Source organism: Rattus norvegicus, chromosome X (assembly GCF_036323735.1).
Source record: "Rattus norvegicus strain BN/NHsdMcwi chromosome X, GRCr8, whole genome shotgun sequence".
Lineage (NCBI taxonomy): Eukaryota > Metazoa > Chordata > Mammalia > Rodentia > Muridae > Rattus > Rattus norvegicus.
The window spans coordinates 21,995,907-22,012,375 of record NC_086039.1 but is presented as its reverse complement, the minus strand read 5'-3'; the positions used below and the strand labels follow the sequence as shown (position 1 = coordinate 22,012,375).

General features: G+C 39.9%; 1 protein-coding gene across 1 annotated transcript; it reads right to left on the bottom strand.

Annotated features, from left to right (window-relative positions):
• Positions 1-6,389: 6,389 nt before the first annotated feature.
• LOC102546830 (protein FAM104A-like) lies at positions 6,390-16,154 on the bottom strand. Its single transcript, XM_006238599.4, has 3 exons — positions 15,972-16,154; positions 15,572-15,671; positions 6,390-6,687 (listed from the first exon to the last, which is right to left on the bottom strand). Exons 1-3 carry the CDS (start codon positions 15,998-16,000, stop codon positions 6,451-6,453), a joined length of 366 nt encoding a protein of 121 aa, XP_006238661.1. The 5' UTR covers positions 16,001-16,154; the 3' UTR covers positions 6,390-6,450.
• Between the last annotated feature and the right edge of the window lie 315 nt (positions 16,155-16,469).

The following is a 16,469-nucleotide window of genomic DNA, read 5'->3' as shown; positions in this document are numbered from 1 at the left end:
ACACTCCACTTTCATGAATGGACAGATCATGGAAACAGAAATTAAAGAGAGACATAGACAGACTAGAAGAAGTCATGAACCAAATGGACTTAACAGATATTTATAGAACATTCTATCCTAAAACAAAAGAATATACCTTCTTCTTACCATCTTATGGTACTTTCTCCAGAACTGACCACATAATTGGTCATAAAACAGGCCTCAACCGATACAGAAAGATAGAAATAATCCCATGCATCCTATCAGACCACCGCAGGCTAAAGCTAGACTTCAATAACAATGAGGGAAGAAGGCCCACATATACATGGAAGTTGAACAATGCTCTACTCAATGATAACCTGGTCAAGAAAGAAATAAAGAAATAAATTAAAGACTTCATAGGATTTAATGAAAATGGATGTACAACATACCCAATCTTATGGGACACAATGAAAGCTGTGCTAAGAGGAAAACTCATAGCTCTAAGTGCCTTCAGAAAGAAACAGAACAGAGCATTTAACAGCAGCTTGACAGCACACCTAAAATCTCTAGAACAAAAAGAAGCAAATACACCCAGGAGGCGTAGAAGGCAGGAAATAATCAAACTCAAAGCTGAAATCAACCAAGTAGAAACAAAAAGAACTATACAAAGAATCAACAGAACCAAAATTTGGTTCTTTGAGAAAATCAACAAGATAGATAAACCCTTGGCCAGACTAAAGACAGGACACAGAGAGTGTGTACAAATTAATGAAACCTGAAATGAAAAGGGAGACATAACTACAGAATCAGAGGAAATTTAAAAAATCATCAGATCCTATTACATAAGCCTATATTCAACAAAACCTGAAAATCTGCAGGAAATGGACAATTTCCTAGACTCATACCAGGTACCAAAGTTAAATCAGGAACAGATAAACCCTTTAAACAAACCCATAACTCCTAACGAAATAGAAGCAGTCATTAAAGTTCTCCCAACCAAAAAGAGCCCAGGTCCAGACGGGTTTAGTGTAGAATTCCATCAGACCTTCATAGAAGACCTCATACCAATACCATCCAAATTATTCCACAAAATTGAAGCAGATGGAGCACTACCGAATTCCTTCTATGAAGCCACAATTACTCTTATACCTAAACCACACAGAGACCCAACAAAGAAAGAGAACTTCAGACCAATTTCCCTTATGAATAATGACGCAAAAATACTACTAAACCTGATAAACAACGTCAGCAAAGTGTCTGGGTATAAAATTAACTCAAATAAATCAGTAGCCTTCCTCTACACAAAAGAGAAAGAAGCTGAGAGAGAAATTAGGGAAATGACACACTTCATAATAGTCCCAAATAATATAAAATACCTCAGTGTGACTCTAACCAAGCAAGTGAAAGATCTGTATGGTAAGAACTTCAAGCCTCTGAAGAAAGAAATTGAAGAAGACCTCAGTAGATGGAAAGACCGCCCATGCTACTGGATTGGCAGGATCAATATACTAAAAATGGCCATTTTTCCAAAAGCGATCTACAGATTCAATGCAATCCCCATCCAAATACCAATTCAATCCTTCAAAAAGTTAGACAGAACAATTTGCAAATTCATCTGGAATAACAAAAAACCCAGGATAGCTAAAACTATCCTCAACAATAAAAGGACTTCACGGGGAATCACTATCCCTGAACTCAAGCAGTATTACAGAGCAATAGTGATAAACACAGCATGGTATTGGTACAGAGACAAACAGATAGACCAGTGGAATAGAATTGAGGACCCAGAAATGAACCCACACACCTATGGGCACTTGATTTTTGACAAAGGAGCAAAAACCATCCAATGAAAAAAAAAACATAGCATTTTCAGCAAATGGTGCTGGTTCAACTGGAGGTCAACATGTAGAACAATGCAGATCGATCCATGCTTATCACTCTGTACAAAGCTGAAGTCCAAGTGGATCAAGGACGTCCACATCAAGCCACGTACACTCAAACTAATAGAAGAAAAAGTGGGGAAGCATCTCGAACACATGGGCACTGGAGAAAATTTCCTGAACAAAACACCAATGGCTTATGCTCTAAGATCAAGAATCGACAAATGGGGGTTGGGGATTTAGCTCAGCAGAAGAGCTCTTGCCTAGCGAGCGCAAGGCCCTGGGTTCGGTCCCCAGCTCCGAAAAAAGAAAAGAAAAGAAAGAAAGAAAAAAGAAAAAAAGAATCAACAAATGGGATCTCATAAAACTGCAAAGCTTCTGTAAGGAAAAGGACACTGTGGTTAGGACAAAATGGCAACCAACAGATTGGGGAAAGATCTTTACCAGTCCTACAACAGATAAAGGGCTTATATCCAAAACATACAAAGAACTCAAGAAGTTAGACAGCAGGGAGACAAATAACTCTATTAAAAAATGGAGTTCAGGGGTTGGGGATTTGGCTCAGTGGTAGAGCGCTTGCCTAGCAAGCGCAAGGCCCTGGGTTCAATCCCCAGCTCCGAAAAAAAAAAGAATAAAAAATGGAGTTCAGAGCTAAAGAAGAATTCTCAGCTGAGGAATGCCATATGGCTGAGAAACACCTAAAGAAATGTTCAACATCTTTAGTCATAAGGGAAATGCAAATCAAAACAACCCTGAAATTTTACCTCACACCAGTGAGAATGGCTAAGATCAAAAACTCAGGTGACACCAAATACTGGTGAGGATGTGTAGAAAGAGGAACACTCCTCCATTGTTGGTGGGATTACAGACTGGTACAACAATTCTGGAAATCAGTCTGGAGTTTCCTCAGAAAATTGGACATTGAACTGCCTGAGGATCCAGCTATAACTCTCTTGGGCATATACCCAAAAGGTTCCCCAACATATAAAAAAGACACCTGCTCCACTATGTTCATAGCAGCCTTATTTATAAGAGCCAGAACCTGGAAAGTACCCAGATGCCCTTCAACAGAGGAATGGATACAGAAAATGTGGTACATCTACACAATGGAATATTACTCAGCTATCAAAAACAATTGACTTTATGAAATTCATAGGCAAATGAATGGAACTGGAAAATATCATCCTGAGTGAGGTAACCCAATCACAGAAAAACACACATGGTATGCACTCATTGATAAGTGGCTATTAGCCCAAATGCTTGAATTGCCCTAGATGCACAGAACATGAAACTCAAGAGGGATGACCAAAATGCGAATGCTTCACTCCTTCTTTAAAAGGGCCAAGAATACCCTTGGCAGGGAATAGAAAGGCAAAGTTTAAAACAGAGGCAGAAAGAACACCCATTCAAAGTCTTCCCCATATGTGGCCCATACTTATACAGCCACGCAATTAGATAAGATGGATGAAGCAAAGAAGTGCAGGCTGACAGGAACCAGATGTAGATCTCTCCTGAGAGACACAGCCAGAATACAGCAAATAAGTAGGCAAATGCTAGCAGCAAACCACTGAACTGAGAACGGGACTCCCGTTGAAGGAATCAGAGAAAGGACTGGAAGAGCTTGAAGGGGCTCGAGACCCCATATGAACAACAATGCCAAGCAACCAGAGCTTCCAGGGACTAAGCCACTACCTAAAGACTATACATGGACTGACCCTGGACTCCCAACTGCATAGGTAGCAATGAATATCCTAGTAAGATCACCAGTGGAAGGGGAAGCTCTTGGTCCTGCTAAGACTGAACCCCCAGTGAATGAGATTGTTGGGGAAGGGCGGCAATGGGGGGAGGGATTAGGGGGATGTTTGCCCAGAAACCAGGAAAGGGAGTAACACTCGAAATGTAAATAAGAAATACTCAAGTTAATAAAAAAAAGAAAGAAAGAAACGCAGGACAACACAAGTAAACAAATAGAAGCCATTAAAAAGGAAACACAAAAATCCCTTTAAAAATTACAGGAAAATACAAACAAACTGGTGAAGAAAATGAATGAAACCTTCCAGGATTTAAAATTGGAAATAGAAATGAAAGGTAAGCACAAATGGGACAACCCTGGGGATACAAAAACTAGGGAAGAGATCAGGAGTCATAGATCACCAACAGAATATAAAAGATAGAAGAGAGAATCTCAGGTGCAGAAGATACCATAAAAAACATTGACACAATCATCAAAGATAATATAAAACACAAAAAGCTCCTAGCTCAAGATGTCCAGGAAATCCAAGACACAATGAGAAGATCAAACCTAAGGATAATAGTATAGAAGAGGATAAAGATTCCCAACTTAAAGGAAAAGTAAATCTCTTCAACAAAATTACAGAAAAAAAACCTTCCTTAACCTAAAGAAAGAAATGCCCATAAATATACAGTAAGCATAAAGGATTCCAAATAGATTGGACCAGAAAAGAAATTCCTCCCATCACATAATAGTCAAAATACCAAATGCAAAACAGAAAGAAAGAGTATGAAAGCAGTAAGGGAAATTGTTCAGTAACAGATAAAGGCAGACCAAATGAATTACACCAGGCATCTCACTAGAGACTATGAAAATCCTGGGCAGATGTCATACAGACCCTAAGAGAACACAAATGCCAGCCCAGGCTACTATATCCAGCAAAATTCTCAATTAACATAGATGGAAAAACCGTATTCCATGACAAAACCAAATTTACACAATAACTTTCTACAATTCCAGCCCTACAAAGGATAATAGATAGGAAACTCCAAAACAAGGAGGAAAATTATACCTTAGAAAAAGGAAGAAAGTAATCTCTTTGCAATGAACCAAAAGAAGCGAGACACACAAACATAATTCTACTTCTAACAAAGAAAATAACAGGAAGCAACAATCACTAATCCTTAATATCTCTTAACATCAATGGATTTAATTCCCCAATAAAAAGACATAGACTAACATATTGGATATATAATGAGGATCCGGCATTTTGCTGCATACAGGAAACACACCTCATAGACAAAGACAGACACTACCTCAGAGTAAAAGGCTGGAAAACAACATTCCAAGCAAATGATCTAAAGAAATAAGCAGGATTAGCCATTCTACTATCGAATAAAATCAACTTTCAACCAAAAGTCATCAAAAAAGATAAAAAAGTACACTTCATATTCATCAAAGGAAAAATTCACCAAAATGAATTCTCAATCCTAAATATCTATGCTCCAAATGCAAGGGCAACTACATTTATAACAGAAAATTTACTAAAGCTCAAATCACACATTGCATCTTGCATGATACTAGTAGGAGATTTGAACATGCTACTCTCGTCAATGGAAAGATCATGGAAACAGAAATTAATCAGAGACACAGAGAAACTAACAAGTTATGAAACAAATGGACTTAACAGATCTTTATAGAACATTTCATCCTAAAACAAAATGATACATCTTCTTCTTAACACCTCATGGTACCTTCTCCAAAATTGTCCATATAATAGGTCACAGATACAGAAAGATAGAAATAATCCCAAGCATCCTATCAGATAACTACAAACTAAGGCTGGTCTTCAATAACAAAAAAAAAGGACAGAAAGCTCAAATATGCATGAAAGTTGAACATTTGCAATAGCTTAGATTTTATCAACATTAGACATAATAGATAGAACTGTAAATTTTGTGCTTAAGACACAGCATTGCTATGCACTTCTCTGACTGAATTATAAGTGCTTGTCACAAGTCTGAAGGGCATACACAAGAGCATTAAAGGAAGAAGGCTTCTCCCTTGGAATACAAAGAATGCAGTTACCAGACACAGGCTTCATTCAAGTTAATAGCCTAAATGGACTGACATTTGCAGCAGTATAGGGAGAGAAGGATTTCTGTAGATATTTCCCTTCCAAGGATCAGGCCACATTCATATCAGAATGAGAACACACCACCCACATTTCCCCTCTTGCCAATACTTATTATTGGTTTGTTGTTGGCTTCTCCATTGCTTGTTCTTTTACATTTCAAGGAAATACACACAAACTTTTTCAGGCCACTTAATTTTTCAAAATAAGGAAATCACATTTTAAAACTACATTTAACATGGACACCCTAAATGAGCAACTTGAAAAACAACTGAATTGGACTTGTAATACATTCAGTCTCAGGAAAAGTCCTCATGCTGCTATTTTCACATGAATAAGGCATCAAATGTGACAGGAAACATGTCAAATTGTGATGAATGACCCTTTCAAATTGCTATGGTAAAACAAAACATCAAAAGAATACAATGCCTGGAAGGGGAAGCCCTGGGTCCTGCTAAGACTGAACCCCCAGTGAACTAGACTGTTGGGGGGAGGGTGGCAATGGGGGGAGGGTTGGGAGGGGAATACCCATAAAGAAGGGGAGGGGGGGCAGGGGGATGTTTGCCCGGAAACCGGGAAAGGGAATAACACTCGAAATGTATATAAGAAATACTCAAGTTAATAAAAAAAAGAATACAATGCCAATTGAACTTTAACTAAAAAATATAGACAAAGCCAAGAGTGCTTTGCATGAATGCCGTTGGTTTTTAATATATTAACCAACAAGGAGAATGCCAAAGCCTTCAGCTCAGAGAATGTCTTCTCTTTTGGAGGCTATAAAAATGAGCCTCCTTCAAGATGTTGTTAATGTGTGAGTAAGATTCTTGGTCTTGGCAGACTTCATACTCCTCCTTTTGGGACAACCCAGGGATACTGGAGTCTAATTTAGCAGTGCTCTGATTTACGTCATTTTCGGGCACTCTCTCATGGTTGGGATTATTGATGTTGGTTTGGTTCTTTCTATTTCCACTGCTTGTCGCCTGGAAGAAAGACAGAAGGAGGATGACTATTATGATGCTATCATCATTTCCTGTGCAGCTTGAAGAATACTGGCATCACAGTCTACAAAAAACTTCACAGTCCATAATGTACAATCACATGGGCAGTACATTCCCTTCTGATAACAGCCCTGTTGGTGAAGAGGGGTTTAATAGCATCCATTTGACAGAAGAGGAAATAGGTCTCCAGTGGGCCCAAAGACCAGTCCCTAGGAAGTGTCAGAGAACAAGTTTGAACAGGGGCTTTCTTGCTCCAAATTCCTGCACATATGTGCTGGCCCAATTTATACCATGCATTTCAATAACCTGCATCGGGGAAGTTCCCATCCTCTGTGATCAAGCAGCAATCACTTGGGCAGAATGAGATAGGGATTGGGACCAAGCAAGTAAGATGGAATGCAATTCCAAGTGTGCATGTGGCAAATGAACAATGGGAAATACTCCATTCACACATATGGGCACACACCCTTACCTACAAATAATGGGGTCTTTCCATACTTATCTATGAGAGCAGACAGATATGTTTCTCCTACAGCAATTCAAGACTCCTCTCATATCTTGAAATGTCTGATATTTTTTAATAAAAGTTGTAAGTGACATCAGCATTTTTGATGACAAACAACCATTGGTCTCCAATTTGTTGGCTTACTATAATGTGTTTCTTTGTTTGCTCTTAAAAGTGTCTTTTCTTGAAATAACTTCATTCTGTGATGTTGGCCATATTATGTGAGATCTCCAAACAGAGTCATATTCTGGAATTCTATTGAGTAGGAGTGTAAGTCAGTGCTAAAATGCTTTCCTAGCATGCTTGGGACCTTGGGTTCCATATCTTTAGGTACAGGAACAAACACTCATCCTTACATACACATCAACGTCTTTCATCAGAGGACTATCAAAGCAAGAGGATGTGATCACAAGGAATGCAATCTAATTAAAATATTGAACAATATTAGTTTTTATGACTTCGATATTCATTGTTCCCAAAGGTAGCTTTAATAATGACTGAATCAAAGACATGACACCATTCTCAGGTCATGTTAATCTCCTCAGCTCAGTACATCACCTACAAGTATCAAATAACAGTATTCATGCAATGAGACTCATGTATTCCGAGACTGGCTATGAGAGACACTGAAGCCAAAGAACCTATGTGTGAGTCTGGGAAATGGGTATCAGTGGATTTAAGGGCTACCTACATATGTGAAAGTAGTTTCAGAAGAAAACTAGAGGATGAATAACCTTATAAGTCCTACAGCAAAATTCTACATGTAGCACTACATTTATTTATTTACTTACTTATTTTTACATAAAAGCACTATTACCATATGTTTTACTTACAAATACTTAAAGACCATGTAAGATATCACATTGGGAAAAAAACTACGTTGCATACATTCTGGGTTCCCTTATATATTTCCTGTTGGTTGTTTTTCATTTTTGGTTTTTGTTTTGTTTTTTATTTCTGGATTATTCTGATCAATATGGCCATGGGAGAAATCATCACAAATGACAGCATATTTGGTTTGCACTCTGTCTTTTGAAGATGGTGTGCTGGGCAATTTGAACCAGGTACTGAACAGCACTCTTATAAAGCCAGGTGGATTAGGAAGATCAGAATGTCAAGGACATGCCCTTCTTTAGCAAGAGAGTCAGTTTAAATTCAATCAATTGAGACTATGCCTGTGACATCTTACAGGAAACCTCACAGTCCAGAAAGAAATTCTTCAGAATCATTGAGAAGAAAAGAATGGATGGCAAGCCTCCAATATCTGATTGAAACATAACAATTGTAAGTCTGTTGTATACAGACATCACTATTAAAGCATTTTTCATCGATATTTCTACAACTTCAGCATCTTGAATAGAGATGATCACAATCACAAAATTGTTTTTATAAGATAAGTTACTTGCAGGGCATGTGAGCACATACCTATGCTTGCAGCATGTGGGAGGCTGAGATAAGAGGATCCAGAAGCCAGTCTGTATTACATACTGAGTTCCAGGCCCACCCCAGCTATGTATCAAGAACCTGCCAATAGAAAGAGACAGAGAGGCAGATGTGCTTATGGCAGGGACACAAGCAGACAGAGAGACAGATAGACAAACTGAAAGACATACAAGAAGAAAAAAGTGAGAGACAAAGACAGAAAGGAGTAATAAATTTAATTAATCTGCTTTTGGTCTAAACCAGTGCCCTGAGTAGACCTCTTGTCCTGGCTCTGCACCCATTCCCACAACTCCCAGAGGAAGACTGATGCCCTGGTGCTCTAACACACCCAGGATCAGAGGTGAAGAGGCCACAACAACTTCCCTAACACCCAGAGAAACTGGGAACCCCAGGATCCAGGGAAGCAGGAACCCCCACACAGCATATACACAATGGAGTACTACTCAGCTATTAAAAACAATGACTTCATGAAATCCTTAGGCAAATGGATGGAACTAGAAAATATCATCCTGAGTGAGGTAACCCAATCACAAAAGAACACCCATATGCACTCACTGATAAGTGGATGTTAGCCCAAAATCTTGGAATACACAAGATACAATTCACAGATCACATGAAGCTCAAGAAGAAGGAAGACCAAAATGTGAATGCTTCAGTCTTTCTTAGAAGGGGGAACAAAATTTGCACAGAAGAAAATATAGAGACAAAGTGTGGAGCAGAGACTGAAGGAAAGGCCATTCATAAACTGCCACACAATGGGGATTCATCCCACATGCAGTCAAACTCAATCACTATTGTGGATGTCAAGAGGTACATGCTGATAGGAGCCTGAGAGGCTCTATCAAAGCCTGTCAAATACAGAGGTGTATGCTCACAGCCAACCTTAGAACTGAGAAAGAGGTCCCCAATGGAGGAGTTAGAGAAATGACTGAAGTAGGTGTGGGAGTTTGCAACCCCATAGGCAGAACAATAATATCAACTAACCTAACCCCACAGACCTCCCAGGGACTAAACCACCAACCAAAGAGGACACCTGAAGCAACACAGGGCTCCTGGCACACATGTGGCAGAGGATGGCCTTGTTGGGCATCAATAGGATGAGAGTCCCTTGGCCCTGTGAATGCTCGGTTCCACTGTGTAGGGTAATGCCAGGGCAGGGAGGAGAGATGAAGGGGATGAGTGGGTGGGGGAGCACCCTCATGGAGGCAAGGGGTAGGGCATGGGATAAGGGGTTTCCAGATGTGAAACTGGGAGGGGGTAATTTTTCAAATGTAGATAAAGAAAATATCCCATAAAAGATTAAAAAAAGATCAATCTAAAGCAAAGAACTAATAAAATTGGGTCTCCAGGTTCATTTCTTCTAACTAGGCCCATAAAGTTGTGGTTTTACTGATATAAAATATGCTCCCTGATTTCTCAGAAATGTCTGTATCACTCAAGTAGTTTGGAAATTTTGAAGTGTAGTTTGTACACGTCAGCAGGAATAATTGACTGAAAAAGTACCTTTATGTTGCCTTAGCTACTTTCTATTATTTTGAGTGCACCTTGATAGAGGGAGCTTATAGAAGAGCTTATTTGAGGCCTATATTTGCAGAGTATAGATACACACCATGACTACCACGATGGGTAGTTAAACACCAAGACCACCATGGTGGGTAGTTACACTAACAATACTATGATGAATATTTAGCAGCAGAAAGGCAAGTATGGCACTTGAACAGGTACTGAGTGTTTAGAACTTGAGGCACAACCATGAGACAGACAGACAGAGAGAGAGAGAGAGACAGAGACAGAGACTGAGACTGACAGAGACACAGAGAGAGACAGAGAGACAGAGAGAGACAGAGAAAGCGCCCTAAATAGGAATGGTATGGCAAGGGCCTTTGAGACCACAAAGCCCACCATCAATGATACATGTCCTCCAACAAGACCACACACCTCCTAATCCTTCCCAAACAGATTTAGTAACTGAGGATCAAGCACTTAAATACATGACCTATAGAGGTGATCCTTATTCAAACCTTGAGATGGGAAACCACTATTTCATTTTGCTGAAACCTTCACTTTGCATCTCATGGACAGCAAATGATTTATAGACAAAGAAAGATTCTTTTTGTAAGTCACTAAACAAACAATGCTGCTGCAATGCCAATGAAAATCTCTGTTGAGACTCAGTTCCCCCTCACCTCAACAGGAGGATTGGAGGAAAAAACTATGTGGCTGGAAACAAGACCTTGGGAAGAGTGTTTAGTATGCTTCAAAGCAGTCTACAACACCCCACCATGGCAATTTTTTCTGGATTCAAAATCAATCTGAATTTAATCAATAGTCCTCCCAGTCATAAAGCCTAGACTCTGTAATGTTCTAAGAGAATGAAGTTCAGGAAGAATTCTTGAATTAAAGAAATGTTAAAATGCATGACCAACTGGTAATTTGTTTATCGCTTGATTGAAAAGTGTATGTTTTCACTGCCTACAGTGCTCTTCATAACATGAAGACTTACACATTATTACACATGAGTTTCAGAATATAAAGACCTGAAATGCTTCCAGGCTGAACAAATCTTCATCAACAGAACTGTTTCTTAGCATGTCCTGACTGCTCTTAGAAATCTCTTCAGAATGCCTGCTCAAGTACAAAGCTTACACCTTAAAAGAAAAATTAGAAAAGGAAACAAAATGATGTATTGGCTATGCCCGCTTACAGACAAGGAAGCAGACTGTTGAATTACTACCACTGTGCAAAGAACCAAGGATGAATGACATTCTTATGTGAGATTTCGTGCATATGTAGGGTTCTCATCTAGGCTTTCTGAAGACCAGAAGGTGAAATTGGGCAAGAGCTTGAGTTCTAAGCAGTTTTTCATTGGAAACATTCAACCTCTGATACAAGTCTTATAACATCCTCTGTCTGAACTGGGTTAATGGAATTAAACAAACTAGCAAACAAAAGATGATTAGGTAGGCTTCACTTGTACAACACACGTGGACCTGTTCATTTTCAGTCAGCAACTCATATTCTAATGTGAAATTGAATAAGAGGTTGCTTACCATATTTTGGCATGCTCCATGGACAAGACTTCTTAATATGGTTACAAGCTATTAGGCCATATTTGGCAAGCTCCATGTCCCCATATACACAAGTTCAATAACTGTATCTTCTACGGTCATTTCAGAAGATACCCCTTTGCTTAGGGTTTCACAATACAACCAGAGACATGGTTTTGACTCATAGTCAAGACTCAGAGCCCATTGATGTCTCCCTCCAGAAGTTCTGTCTTCCAGATCGTATGAGGACATCTGTTGTGACAGAAATGACTCCATACTCATTTCATTTCTGTTACTGTGATAAAATACCCTAAGCAAGAACAGCTAAGGGGAGAAAGTTTTAATTGGCTTACAGCTTCAGGTTTTCACCTTATTGTAGGAAACTCAAGGCAGAACATTGAAAGCATCTCACCTACACTCAAGGGTAGAAACAGAATCAGCACAGCGATCCTTATTGGCTCCCTTTCTTGTTTCCTTATAGTTGCTTTTCTTTTTATCCTATGCATTCTGAATGCCTTGAACAGGGAGTGGCACCATCTGCAATGGGTTGTGTCTTTCTAAATGCACTCACAATCAAAATGACCCCCACAGACACACTCTAATCTGATTAAAAAAATTTTTTCTCACTAAGACTATTTGAAAGTCAATAAGTTGAACTGAGAAAAACTTTAAGTAAGGTCACCCTAAGGACAAACACCACATTGATTTCTCTCAAATATGGGACATTGATTCAAATGTTTTCTGTGATTATCATAAAATCCCAGTAGAACCCAAGAAAGTAGAAAGAGGCCATTTGGCAGAGGAAGTTTGCATGACATGGTAGAAAGAGCAGAGCACGGTAAAATCCAAGTAGAGAGGAGAAATCCTGGTATCATAAAGGTTAAGCAGTTTGTAGAGTGATGGGAAAGGTGGCCTTAAGGTAAGGGTCAACCAAAATGATGTATGCAGAAGGAAGCTGCATGAAAACCTATGGTCTTCTACCACAAGGAAAGAATATAGAAAGAAGGAGGCAAGGGAACACAGGTGCCAAGAAAGAATGTGAAGGAATACTGGAGGCTGAAGGTTTAAATGGGGTTGGGTGATGGTGGTAATTTCCTTTATTCCCAGCACTCAGGAGGCAGAGGAAGCCTCATCTACAAAGAGTTCCAGGACAGCCAGTGCTACATAGAAAATCCCTGTCTGGGAAAAAAACCAGAACAAAAAGCTTAAGTAGGAATGGGAAAAGGAGGTTGAATTTGGCCATGTTAAGCAAAACTAAGAATGAATGAAAAAGCTTTACGAAACTGTTCTGATTGGGAAATGAAGTCATTCATACTATTTTTAAAAAATATGAACAGGTATACTGTATGTGGGTGAACAAACTTATACCTGGAAGCCACAACTCAATAAACAAAAATTTCAGCACCAGAAACAATTTAGCTCCCTCTGGTTGGAGCAGCGACATAAGGATACAGACTATTGCCACTGGCTTGGACCCTGTAGCTGAGACACTACACAGTTTTCTTAGTGGGCCTAGGGAAATCAGTCTTGAACTCATCATAAAACACTCCCAGCTAACTAGTGTTCACAGTACCCAGAAGGTGTTATGATGGCTCTCATGAGAGAAAATGTCATGTCTTACCCATGGATGGACCCTATATGCTATAATACTGTCCTGGCAGGCATGATGAGTACACTGGTGTACTACTGGCAATTCTGTTTCTGGGGCTAAGCAAGTGTTCTCCTGATTGGATCTGAGGGCTGTGCCACATGAGTAAGTGGATGGCTGGCATTGTAAAGATGGTCTATCCCTACTGTTACTGAGTCCATAGTTCCTGCATGGTGCTGGGGGATACTTACTGTTCTTCTGCTAAGTGATTGTGTTGTTAAATTGCCTTGTAAATATTTATGTTCACATCCATGGATCTATATTGCTCTCCCCCACACAGATCAGAGAAACTTTTAGTTGCAAGGAATAGTGGTCAATGCAGAAACACATAACTCTCCAAAGTTTTTACACTAAACAACTGTGAGTGCTCAACCACAGATGGGACATATCCATCCACCTGCTCCTGCCACAAGGCTCAGGAACACTGCTGACTAAGAGATAGAACGGATGTCAGAGCCAGATTACAGGTAGGAACACTGTGAAATGCTGTCCTCTGGTGATGGTATGGCTGATGCATGTCTCACAGTTGTGGTTGCCTGCACAAGACCTGAACAAGGCATGTAAATGTCCCAGAAGGAGACTGGTGGCCAAATCTCTAGCTGAGGCACTATTGACAGCTGATGTTTCCTGGAGAAGAGTCACTTCTCTCTGTGTAATGGCCACAGGTCAGTGACCTGTGGCTCTGTGAGTGACCCCACAGTTCTGGGCACTTGAGTAGCACTAAGTGAACACAGTGCTTTAAATAGGAACATTCGTATATAATAAAAAGGACATGAAGGTTGGAAGGACAGGTGTTGGGAGGCAGCTGGTGTAGAGTTGCAAGGAGAGGCTGCAGATAGATATTATCAAGGCATATGGTATCTACGCCTTGCAGGAAATTTCAAAAAATAAAAAATATTATTAAAATGAAACTCTTCTCTCAGGCTGTTCGACGTCCCATCAGGCTGATGGTTAAGCCCACCAGCAAGGCTACAAACCACCAACACCAAAAAGAAATGAAGCAGTTTACCAAACATTCTCTCAGACACCTGAACTTACCTTGTTGACTAACAAATGTCTATTAACCCAACATTTGGTGGAAATGAGCATGCACAGAAGCCTAACTGAAGTATATGTGAGACCCTCAATTATTTCTCTCATTTGTCTTGTTGCTGTTTCTTCCTTGGAACTTGAGCATGAGGACATGTGATCAATAGCAGAGTAAGGGTGTGGTATCTGTACTAGTATAATCTACACCCTTGCCTTACACTCTCCATGGTCTGTTCTACTCAGTAATTGGGGGGAAATTTAGGAAGCCATTGTTCTTTATCAGCAATATAGACACACACAGACATTTCCAAGCTTCTGTTTTGGACCACCATCTCTCATACCTTTCACCCAGGGAGCGCATTTACATGCAACTGTCTAAAGATGCTGATCTTGAAAAATAAGGCCAGTATTTGTACTTTGGTGACTGTATGCAACAGGACATTATATTGCTCAAGAGCCCAAATTCATTGCTGAGTTAGGCCTAGCACCCAGAATCTAGGTACATATTATCCAAAACCTACCTGTGTTCATGTCCTAGAGGGAGGAATGGTACATGTTAATAAACCTTTTTTCTCTTTCTCAAGAAAGGTAAAAGTGAGCCATACTTACTCATTACCTGGTGAGACATGTCCAGAAAGGCTTTATAATGCTCCCTCCTCACCATGTTATTCTTCCATTCAAAGCCGGCTGTTATAACTACCCAATATTAGCTATTCATGTTAAGACTGCAAGAGTTGAAGTGCCAGCTCTTCAGCACAGCATCACTAAAGCTTTCCAAAATGCCTTCACACACCCCCAGTTTGCTTTCAGTTTTTTCCAGTGAGGAACAGGAAGGACATTGTAGCTAGCTACTATCATAGTGCTCTGTTTTTCAAGTTTATATCTGTCCTAACCATATCAGGTAGGGTGTGATTTTCTGCCCCATTTGTGCAGTGGAGAAATTTCTGTGACTCAGTCCCCCCTGATTGTGCTTAGGAAAGCCTCCTTGTCAACCCTCTCTGTGTTCTACTGAACAGTCACACCATGCTTGAGACAACACTTAAAGCCCTGCTCTGGCTCTGAGCCACTACAGCCCATGAGAAGGCTTTCATGAGGACATCTGGGAAGGTTCCCTTGTCATTGTGGGGATGGAAATGAATACAGCACTTGTGAGCAGTGAGTCAGAAGCATCAGTTATATGGCCATAGTACCTACCTCCATAGCACGAGGATCCTGTAGGGCCTGGTCCTTCCTTGTTCTCTTAGAATGAGGGGGATGGTGGTTTTCATCCTCGTTGTCATCTGGTCCTCGTTTCCTGAAAAGTTTTCAAAGGGAGAGGGACATATGCGATTCACTAACTGATCTTGATACTTACTTTACAGCCCTGTGCCAATACTGAAATCTAAAGTCTTGTCTATGAAAGTACCAGTCAGTACTACTCTGATGGACTCACATTCTGCAGCAGGTGGCACTAGGCAGTGGAGGAAACATGTCAAACAGGAAGTCTATGTGTACCTCAAAGCCCAACTTCAATTTCCCCCAAATAAACATCTCAATTTCAACCACTGCCTCAAATGAGAAACAAAGAATTTTGGGTCAAATGTTAAAAGTCTACCTGACCAGGCCCATTATCTTAGTCTTCATCCACTCCAGTTTAATAGACTGTACGTGCTGCCATATGGCAGCTCTCAAGGTATGTGCAACTTCTAGAGTCTACCTCTGCTTCTGCCCCCTTGGCCAGTGGCTAGAAACACTGAGCAGATACTTCTCTGTACATTCATACTACTCATGTTGCTATAGCAACAATTGTTATGTCACCTGACTGCCAACATCACACTATGGCTGACTACTTCCTTGAAACTATGTCTAAAAAGTGTTTTAATGCTTCATTTCAGTATACCTTTACTCCCATTCTGGTTTTCAGAAATAATTAGTTTGAGCTATTTTAGAATATTATTCTTAAATATTCTTTTCTTTTATTACATGGCTGTTCATACCAGCTATTTAATTAATGATAGTTACTAGTTCTTTTTAATCATATATTTCTTGGAGCTTAATTATTTTCAGTAGTCTTCAGTCTTGCTTTATTGTCTGAGAAAATGTTTCATGGTCA

What these genes read in the sequence shown, in the direction of transcription:
- LOC102546830 (XM_006238599.4), bottom strand. Translation starts at nt 16,000, where the DNA reads ATGAAGACTAAGATAATGGGCCTGGTCAG. An exon ending in AAGATAATGGGCCTGGTCAG is followed by an intron (nt 15,672 to 15,971) that starts GTAGACTTTTAA and finishes AAAACTTTTCAG; the next exon opens with GAAACGAGGACCAGATGACA. An exon ending in AGGATCCTCGTGCTATGGAG is followed by an intron (nt 6,688 to 15,571) that starts GTAGGTACTATG and finishes TCTTTCTTCCAG; the next exon opens with GCGACAAGCAGTGGAAATAG.